The sequence below is a fragment of the Eufriesea mexicana genome, unplaced genomic scaffold (assembly GCF_001483705.2).
Source record: "Eufriesea mexicana isolate 0111107269 unplaced genomic scaffold, ASM148370v2 scaffold798, whole genome shotgun sequence".
Lineage (NCBI taxonomy): Eukaryota > Metazoa > Arthropoda > Insecta > Hymenoptera > Apidae > Eufriesea > Eufriesea mexicana.
The window spans coordinates 1321787-1331182 of record NW_016908980.1 but is presented as its reverse complement, the minus strand read 5'-3'; the positions used below and the strand labels follow the sequence as shown (position 1 = coordinate 1331182).

The 9396-nt window shown below is 41.1% G+C and overlaps 1 protein-coding gene across 1 annotated transcript in view; it reads left to right on the top strand.

Annotated features, from left to right (window-relative positions):
* The window catches only part of LOC108546908 (uncharacterized), a 60767-nt gene that overhangs the window by 38747 nt on the left and 12624 nt on the right, over positions 1 to 9396 (top strand). The window contains exons 2-4 of the mRNA XM_017899203.1: positions 7 to 105; positions 642 to 806; positions 2444 to 2541. Coding sequence (XP_017754692.1) covers positions 7 to 105; positions 642 to 806; positions 2444 to 2541 — 362 coding nt within the window. The remainder of the gene's footprint in view (positions 1 to 6; positions 106 to 641; positions 807 to 2443; positions 2542 to 9396) is intronic.

Genomic DNA, 9396 nt, shown 5'->3' with positions numbered 1-9396 from the left:
GTTCAGCAGCCGAGAAGGGGTACTTTGGTCCATGGAGACAGTGCAAGCTTCTGCTGTACGGTAGAGAAAGATGCGGTCAAGGGGTCTCCAGGTTCCAGCCAGTGTGTGAGTTCATTTGAAATATTTTCCAAAACGCACGTAATTCGTGTAATATAATATACGTTATTGTAAGTCTCTCGAATCCTGACATAGTAGCATTATTTAAAAAATATACAAAGTAATAGTGATTATAAAATGAAAGTCGAAAACTTGAAATGTAAATGAACGAAGGAGGGTCCTGACGACTCTACTTATGCGAACTCTTAGGCTCTTTTAAAACTGTTTCGCGTGATTAGAATATACAGAATACACGCAAAGTTTCACCAAAATTACGGCAATAAACGAAACGTTTCGTCTTTCCGGTCTGCCTACGACAACGTCTAAATCATTCTGCTGCTAAAAGCTCAAGGGGGATCCACGTTCGTGCTGGACCCTTTTAACGGTTGCGAGCTTAAAAGCACCGTTTCGATATTACCCGTAAAGTAGCAGATGTTAGGAGAAATTGGAGGCAACCTTTACCCCAGGAAGAGTGTTTTAGCAAAGCAATTGGATCGCGGAAAATGACGAACGGAGCGTGACACCGAGGTTTCCTTCTCTTGCAGTGGCTGTGTGGGTGGCAGGATTAGCCGCGGCGACAGCCTCTGCCCTTTTGGCGCTCCTGGTCGGGCTTGCCGTGCTACAACTGGCGATGGCTTCCTCGGCGAAACGAGTTATTATCTCGTACAGCACTGCTCTGATAGGGAAAGTAGCCCTCGCCACATTGGCCAGTGAGTATTTACAACAGCGCAATCGAGATTTCGATTAATCACGCCTATTCCGCGAACACATCTGGGTGTCACCTGTGCACATTTTCGCAATTATTACGTCTAATCGCGATTTAATCGTGATTTTATCGCCATTTTATCGCGATCTTTGGCTAGCTCTTCGCGGTCTTGCGTCGAACTCTGCGTGTCAATGCAATTTTCGCAGTCGTGTCAATATTACGGTCAATCGTGATTTAATCGTAACTTTATCGTGATTTTATTAGGATTTAATAGTGATTTAATAGTAATTTTCTTCGGTTAATTTTTCGCGGTCTAGTGTCAAACTAGACTCGACACACCGTTTTATTCGATTCCTCTAATTTTGATTCTCTATACATAAAATATAGGTCTTCTCAAATATGTCAATTCAGATGTAGAAACACAAACAGACGAGCGCTATACACCATACACGTGGCATAATTTCATTCACCAAGTCGAATGTCGTGTACATCATCCTTGATATTTTCGATAAGAAGATTCTCCACGGTTTGTTATTTTTAGAAGATGATTATATATTTTATGCATCACTGTTTTCGCTTCTCATCCGCAAGAGTTGAAGATAGAACAATCGTGGTTTTGTAATGCAAACAGAAGATGCAATTTATGCACGTGCTAGCCGTTACAGGGATCTCTTTCAGCTGATTTTTTAATAAAATAACCGATAATTGCGAAATTGATCTTCGAGAGACGATTATTTGAAAGGGGTCGACGTAGGCGTGGATATTAATTGTGCATGGGATGAACTGGGCGTAAATAAATCGACGAGAGGAAATAATGCTGAAATTCGAGCGAAAAATGTAATTACAATCGATGTTTGAAGATATTAAAAATATATATACGTGAAAATATCAGATAAATACAAATATAGATGCAATTTAATTAAGAACCATTAATTGGCACGTGTGTATGGATACAAGGGTGATTTTATGAAGCGTAAACGAATTTTATTTTTATTTCCCTTTCTCTCAAATTTATTTTATTCCCTAAAATTTGTCGGTCGAAATAAAAATAAAAATAAAAATAAAAATGCGGCACTGTCCGCTCTCCCGAAATTAGAGTCTTGCTCGCTCTCGCGATTGCAGGCAATTACGCGAATGCAGGGCAATTCCGCGTGTCGTTCCTCTAAATTCTTAATGCAATCTGCGAAGCCACGGAACACGTGAGAATTCTGGAACGTAATTCAGGCGAAGTCCTTTTGCACCAGGACAGCCCGAAAGTTTTGCAATAGGTCGAGTACGGTAGAATTACTAGTCACTTGTCTACTTACTGGCCTACTTACCCTTAGACGAAGAATCGAATATCTGCGGTGGATCTTGTTGCCGTAAGGCGATACTCGCTAAACTCGTAGATCGTGCAGTCGACCACATTCGATGAATGAATTTCTGTTTTTAAAATCACCTCCTTCGAGGCAACGAATCGCGCGAAATTACGAATTGTATATTCGCGTATCTCCGAATGTTTCATCTCGTTTATTTTCCATTTTCCAACGAGGCACGAGGTCTTTGATTATTAAAAACGTATCCGTTGTTTTACTTGGAAGAAAGACGGGAGATGTAGATTTTGTTATACAGTGTTTAATGTCGAATATCTTTTGTTCCCAGCTTCGTTGGCAATCGTAGCAGCCAGTCTGTTTGCCCTACAAACCGACGACAGAGCCAGCAGCTTCGTTATCACGAGGGGAGAAGCGTTTTACATGCAGGTGAGCGTAGAAATGTTACCGTTATTTCATTCCTATCTTCAATTTAATTACTTCCAATGTAACGAGTTAATATCGAATGGCTAGCATACTTTGAAACTCGTTTCGATCGAAGAGTCAAAAACGAGCGTTAGAAATACGGGATATATTAGGATCGTTAGTATTCCAAGCACGAGAGAAAAATTCTGAAAATTCTGTAGATTCGTGTTCTTCGGGTTTCAATCTAGAACGTGTTTCCTTCGCATTTGCATCTCTGTATCAAACGTTTGACCTAACGCTAAATTTACCACGACCGATAAGAAAACTCGTAGATGGAAAATGGAGTAAGAGAAAATATCGGAAAATTGGTAACAACTATATTAACAGGTTGACTGCCACAATAGTTACCAGTAACAGGCTACTAATTTTATAAATTCACGATATTTATTTTATTTCGACCATTTTTTCTAAATTTAAACAATGCTAATATAATAAATAGAGAACATTGCGAATCAAATAGCGTGCTATTTTTATTATTAATTTTCTTTTTATCATATTATTTAATAATTCATTATGTTCTAAGAGTAATGGAAATTTTATTGTGGCAGTCAAAGTGTTCAAGGGAAAGCTGAAAAATGGTTAGTGTTAATACGTATCTCGTACCTATCGTTTTGCTTTGTACACCTATACACACACGTGTACACGCTTCTAAACCCTTCTACATATACTTACAAACGAATGCAATACCTCTCCGATTTATCCCGAATTTTTCCATTGACGTAATCTCGTTAACATCACCTGGGAATACCTCTAATCACCGCCCACTCTCATCAAACACCCGTCATGCTCCCCACGCGATCTCGTTTCGTCCAAACAATTTCGCCTGATTCTCCCGTTCACTTTCCCACTCGACCAACGATTTCCCCGTTCCCTGATTAAAAGTCCCTCTGCTACTCCCTTTTCCCGTAGAAAATCATCAGGGACTTCCCTGGTCTCGATAAATCAACTGCGATTTTCCCGAAGTTAACCCGTCTATCAGGCTGGTTTCCTTCGGGATCTGTCTCATTAGCATAGCTTAACGAGGCGAACCACCGGCTTCGAAGTCTTCTCTGGTCTCCTCGGTTTTTCCACGCGAAACAACTGGCGTCGAGTCGCGTCCCAGTCGGGACCTGTTGCTCCTATCTCGTGGAACAACCGTTGCTCGTTCCGTCCGGTACACCTGTCGAGGAACTAGACTCCCGTTGCTTGATAACCTAGCCCACACCGAACGTGATTTATCGCGACAATTTCCCGACCAGGCCATGTCGGCCAGATGTTACGCCTCCGTCCACGAATTAAGCTCGTCCTGCGGCTTTTCCGAGCAGATGCTGCCTCGTGGAGTGATCGTTACTCGCGTAGAAGCTGATCATGGTTTCTTATGAAATTTGGAAAAGTCATATGGGAGTGGTTAGGACACTGGCGAGTGTGCCAGGAAGCTTCTTTGCGCGTGCGAATGGTGTTATGCTTGTTGGAGGTGAAACGTGAGTGTTAGTCCGAAAGGTTCCGAGGGGTTTCGAAGGGTTCCGAAGGATTCCGAAGGGTTCCGTGGAGTTTCGAGGGGTTCCGAAGGATTCCGTGGAGTTTCGAGGGGTTCCGAAGGGTTCCGTGGAGTTTCGAGGGGTTCCGAAAGGTTCCGTGGAGGTTCGAGGGGTTCCGAAGGGTTCCGTGGAGTTTTGTGGACTTCCGAGGGGTTCCGAAGGGTTCCGTGGAGTTTCATGGACTTCCGAGGGGTTCCGAAGGGTTCCGTGGAGTTTCATGGACTTCCGAGGGGTTCCGAAGTGTTCCGAGGGATTCTGAAAGGTTCCGTGGGGTTCCTAGGGATTTCGAAGGGTTCCGTGGGGTTCCGAAGGGTTTCGAGGAGTTTTGAGGGGTTTCGAGGGGTTCCGAGGTGTTTCGAAAGGTTCCTAGAGGTTCCGTGGGGTTCCAAAGTGTTCCGAGGGATTCCGAGTGGTTCTGAGGGGTCCCTGGAACTTTAGAGACTCTTCGCGTTTTATTAGGGTTAGGAGTTGATATTTCTTTATGGCAGAAATATATTTATTAATAATTACAATAGTACCAGTACCCGCATATACAATGAAGTACGATATATAAGACAAGTGAGAGGATAGGTTCCGATGTAGGTGCTAGGTATAGTATGATATAGCGTAGGAGATGGGAAAATAATTCTAAGACACGATAGCGAATTCTGCTTTGCTCTCCTACGTCAGACAGAACATTGTCTACCTTCCATTTTGCTTTTCATCATTAATCATTCTTCGTTTAATACTGCCGCGGAAATCAAACAGCTCACCTCTTCGTCCAGGGTTCAAATTATCTCTTATATCTACGTGCCCCTTCATTGGTCCCTGCAGCTCGCTTCTCTTACACATAAACGCTTACAAAATATAAAGAAAAAGGGCTCGAATAATTATGCTTCGTGCTATGCAACGTGCAATCCTTTTTCTGTATCACTGAGGTCAGCGTTGTACTTTCGGGTTAACGAGATCAGCGCGTGAGTCCAGGATTGGTTCGGTGGTGATTTAAAATTCATGAAATTTCGAAGGAAGTTTCGTTGCGGTTAATTTATGTAAAGCAGGTTGGCGAAGGTTTACGGCATAGACGAGGATTTTCTATAGAGATTATTTGCGAGCGTAGGCAATGGCGGCTTTACGGCCAGCGAAGGTGTTTAATCGTACCTAGGTAAAACAGTAACGGCGGAGAATGATTTCATGCGAGATTATAATAACGTTCATGCAGAAATAGAATGTATCGTGATCTCGTGTGAGATACTTCTATCGTCATTAAAGAATCCTAGTCTATTAGAACACTTTAGATTCTCGATACACTTTATTCGAGAATGCACGTTATGCAAACAGCGTGAAACCAGGTATGCAGTGATAGCGATGAGAAAAGTGGAACACGCGAAGATATTGAAAAATTTATTATACCTGCATTAAAAAAAAGAAATTGCAAAGATGGGTGACCAAAATTTACCAACGTTAAATGCGAAATTTTAATTAAAAATTTAGAGAAGAAATTTAGGGGAAGTTAACCTTTTGCACTCGAGAGGTGAGCTTCAGTTACCATTTCATAAAATTTCGAAGATCGATATTAATTAATATATCAAATTTCAGCTAATGTAACGGTGTGAGAGATATCGAAATGAAATAATTCTATATGTTAATTATTATGTGATTTTTTATTTACTGTTCGAAAAAATGTCGTCAGCTTTATAGCAGAAAATCTTTGAACCTTTACTCATCTTTAGCCAAAAACTTGTCGAGTGCAAAGGGTCAAATTTACTAACGTCAAATGCGAAATTTTTATTAAAAATTTGGATAAGAAATTTAGGGGAGAGAAATTTGGGACCCTGGTATGTTTTATATTAGTCTATCCATCATTCATTCCGATAATCGTTTCAGCTATTCTCGCTCCTATATGGCTCGTAATTAAACGGATGTGGCTTGACAACGTGACGTTAAATTCGGCCTGAACCGCAGGAAGGTTCTGTAAAATATGTCTCAGAACAGGGGCACGCAGGGTTTAACACTAGATTTACGAAACCCGTGAATTTGACGGAAGGGTTGCTCCAATTATATGATGGTAACATCTTTAGTTAACCCATTAACTGCTACGCAAATTTAGCGCGTCTTGCCCTGGGTGCCATTTTATTTTATTTTAAAGAAAACATGAAGTTTTACAAAATATAATTATCTAATCGTCTAAGTTATAATTTTAATAGTTTTAATAATAAAAATTGATAATTAATATGTTCTCTACACTATATACATTTTTCATTCATCCTTTCTAATAATTCTTAACTCAAATGGCCATTTGTAGCCAATCAAACGAGATATCTCGTAGTTGGCAGTCAATGGGTTAACTTATATTGAGACTGTTAATATAATATATAATTGTTTTTAAATTAAACTAATCGTTAAAGAAAAGGCACGTGGTTTCCTTTACCTGTCAATTTGACAGGTGTCCTTAGAAATAGGTATACAGATAGCGTCCGTAAACCTAGTCTTAAGCCTGTATCGCATCGTTGATTATTCATCAACACGGTGGATGAATTTTTCAGAATATTTATGTCTCTCGGTGGAATTACCCTTTCGTAAATTCCACGATCTCTTCGTGCACATTTACGCAATCCCGTGTGTCGCTAATTGCTCGACAGAGTCGGTAACGACGACGCGAATTGACAGAGATCTGGTTTTTCTATCCGTTTCGCGTAGTTCGCAGGCAAGGAACCGACGTGGCAGCACGGAAACGGAACCGGTACGAATTTGCGTTTAGCGTAATGATAGTGTGTCAGCGAGTAGAAATATCGCGGTTATTGGAACACCGCAAGCGATAAGGATGATGACGATACGCCTCGGCTATCCGTTGCTATCGTAAACCGATGCGTCGAGTTTCTCTTTGGCCGCAGCCGGTATACAACGGTAATCGATGGAATGACAGATGTGCACTGTAAATGACCGCTTTTCACCGTGTCTCGCAATTTTTCACGTTACGTTTCACCGGTGTTTCGCAGGGCACGTAGCAATTTTCCGACAGAGGGAGAAAGTTGCAACGCGTCCATTCCGATTATTATAGAATTATTATAGAACTGTGCGCTATCCTGCGGAACATCGGAAATTTAGAATGGGACGAGAAATGAAACGTTGGAAAACTCATTTTCCACTGCACTGCGTGTTCGTATCGAGTCCCGCGATTGTACAATAAGCTATACTAATCGCGCCATCTTAATTACGTTTCTCGCAAATTCCAGACATTCCGAAAATTTTTATCTAGAATCATCTTAGATGGAATAGGTATATATCGTTATCTGAAATTAACTTTTCACGCCGAAATTTATTTATTTATTTATTTAGTAATGATTTACGGGTAGTAGAATCCATTAGAGTATAAACAAAAATTAAAAATACATTAGAGACTAACATAGTTAGAGAGAGAGAGAGAATATAGGTTACGTATGATACAAATGCCAATATAGTCAATATAAACAATTTGCTTAGAGATTTAACATCTGGTTTTTAACACTAGATTTACGAGACCCGTCAATTTGACGGATAGGTTGCTCCAATTATACGATGGTAACAAATTTAGTTAACTTATATTAAGACTGTTAATATTGTAATGGTTTTTAAATTAAACTAATCGTTAAAAAAAGAAAAGACACGCGGTTTCCTTTACCTGTAAATTTGACAGGTGTTCGTAGCAATAGGTATACAGATAGCGTCCGTAAACCTAGTGTTAAACGAAGAGAACTATTGCCAAAAAATTGAAGGTTCGATGAGGAATTGTTTGCAAGAATGCATATTCTACTGATAGGGTCTGCTGATTCAAGTCGTGCAGTATTATGCGGGCTAGATATAAAGATTCCAAAGTCCCTTAAATTTCTCAAAAAAGCATGAAAATTAATGAAAGACAATAATTCTGGACCGCGTATAATGCGTTTATAATTTTGAAGAGAAGCAAAAGGTCGGCAGCAATTCTTCTTGATTCGAGGGATTTAAAATCAAGCTTGCGTTGAACAGGTTCATAATCATGATCACAAGTACTCGTATAACGTCCAAGTTTATAGCTAGCAAATCTTAGAAATCTGTATCGAATCTGAAATTACAAAGAAATTGAAAAATTAAAAATGGAATATTTAAAAACCAAGTACGCTATTTATGGAACAAACTTACGTAATGTCGGTCGTAATGGTTGTTAGCAACAACGTAATGTAATTGGACACCGGTTACGTTATATCCTCCATCTTTGGTCGCCTTTACTTATCTCGCGCTCGTCCATTCAGCGATTTTCCTGACCGCGTTAGATGCAATTAACGCGCGACCGATTTTCCGATCGTCTAGATCGAATAGATCGGCGAGCGCGATCGTTACTCGCGGTGTAATCCTAAGGTCCGTTCCCAACGAGCCGTGTACGGGTCCTAAACGAGGTGTGAAACGTATACGCGAGCGCGCGCGATCGGGGAATTAAATATACTTAGAGGCCACCTGATCAGGAACAGCTCGCAGGTGTCGAGCCCCCCTGCTAGTTAGTATGTGTCAGGGCACCCACGACTGTTGGACACTTTAAAAACAATGAGACGACATTGGCGGACCCTCAGTGAACGTTTTGGCGCGGATCGTTTGCCAGCGTCGAGTCCCCGTTCTCCGCTTTGCCACTCCGCTTTCCCGCGCTCGTGCCGCGCTCACTTCTGTTCCCGATCCTCTCTCTCCCTTTCGGGATTATAATTTTTTAACTGTCGGGATCGTGGTCGTAATCATCGTCGGAAACGTCGATAAATTTCTAACAGTGTCACCTAGGTATAATTTAATCAAAAAATCGCATTTATGTCTTACCCCATCGTCCCCCAGTGGCCTCTTTGATCTTCGATTAAATTAGCTTCGCTCAAATTGGAAAGTTTTCAGATTCTAAGTCGATTTTTCCCGAGTTATATCGTCATCCAGTGAGAGTGTCAATAAACGTTGATGAACGTTGGATCTTCGTATAGTGTTTCATAGTGAATCGTCGAATTTTTAGAATTTTATCAGCGCGTACTCGCTAGCTCGTTCCTTTGTGATTTTCGAGGAATATTTTTAAACGTCCCGTTTTTGCTCGAGGAGAGGGACCCTGGTCTGGTTATCAGCGCAGCCTCATCGCGGCTTGCGAAGAGAGTTTCGTAAGATTTGTTGTGTTCCATAGCGAAAGTTGTTAAACGGGTCGCCGTTTGGTAGCCAGGTGAAACACGAGATCGAGGCGCGTTATCTATTACAAGATTAATCAGCGAAACGGCTCGAATGATCGACGGACACTTAACCTTTGAAGACCACGAGCATCTTCTCCAGTCTGGCATGATCTAGCGCCGTA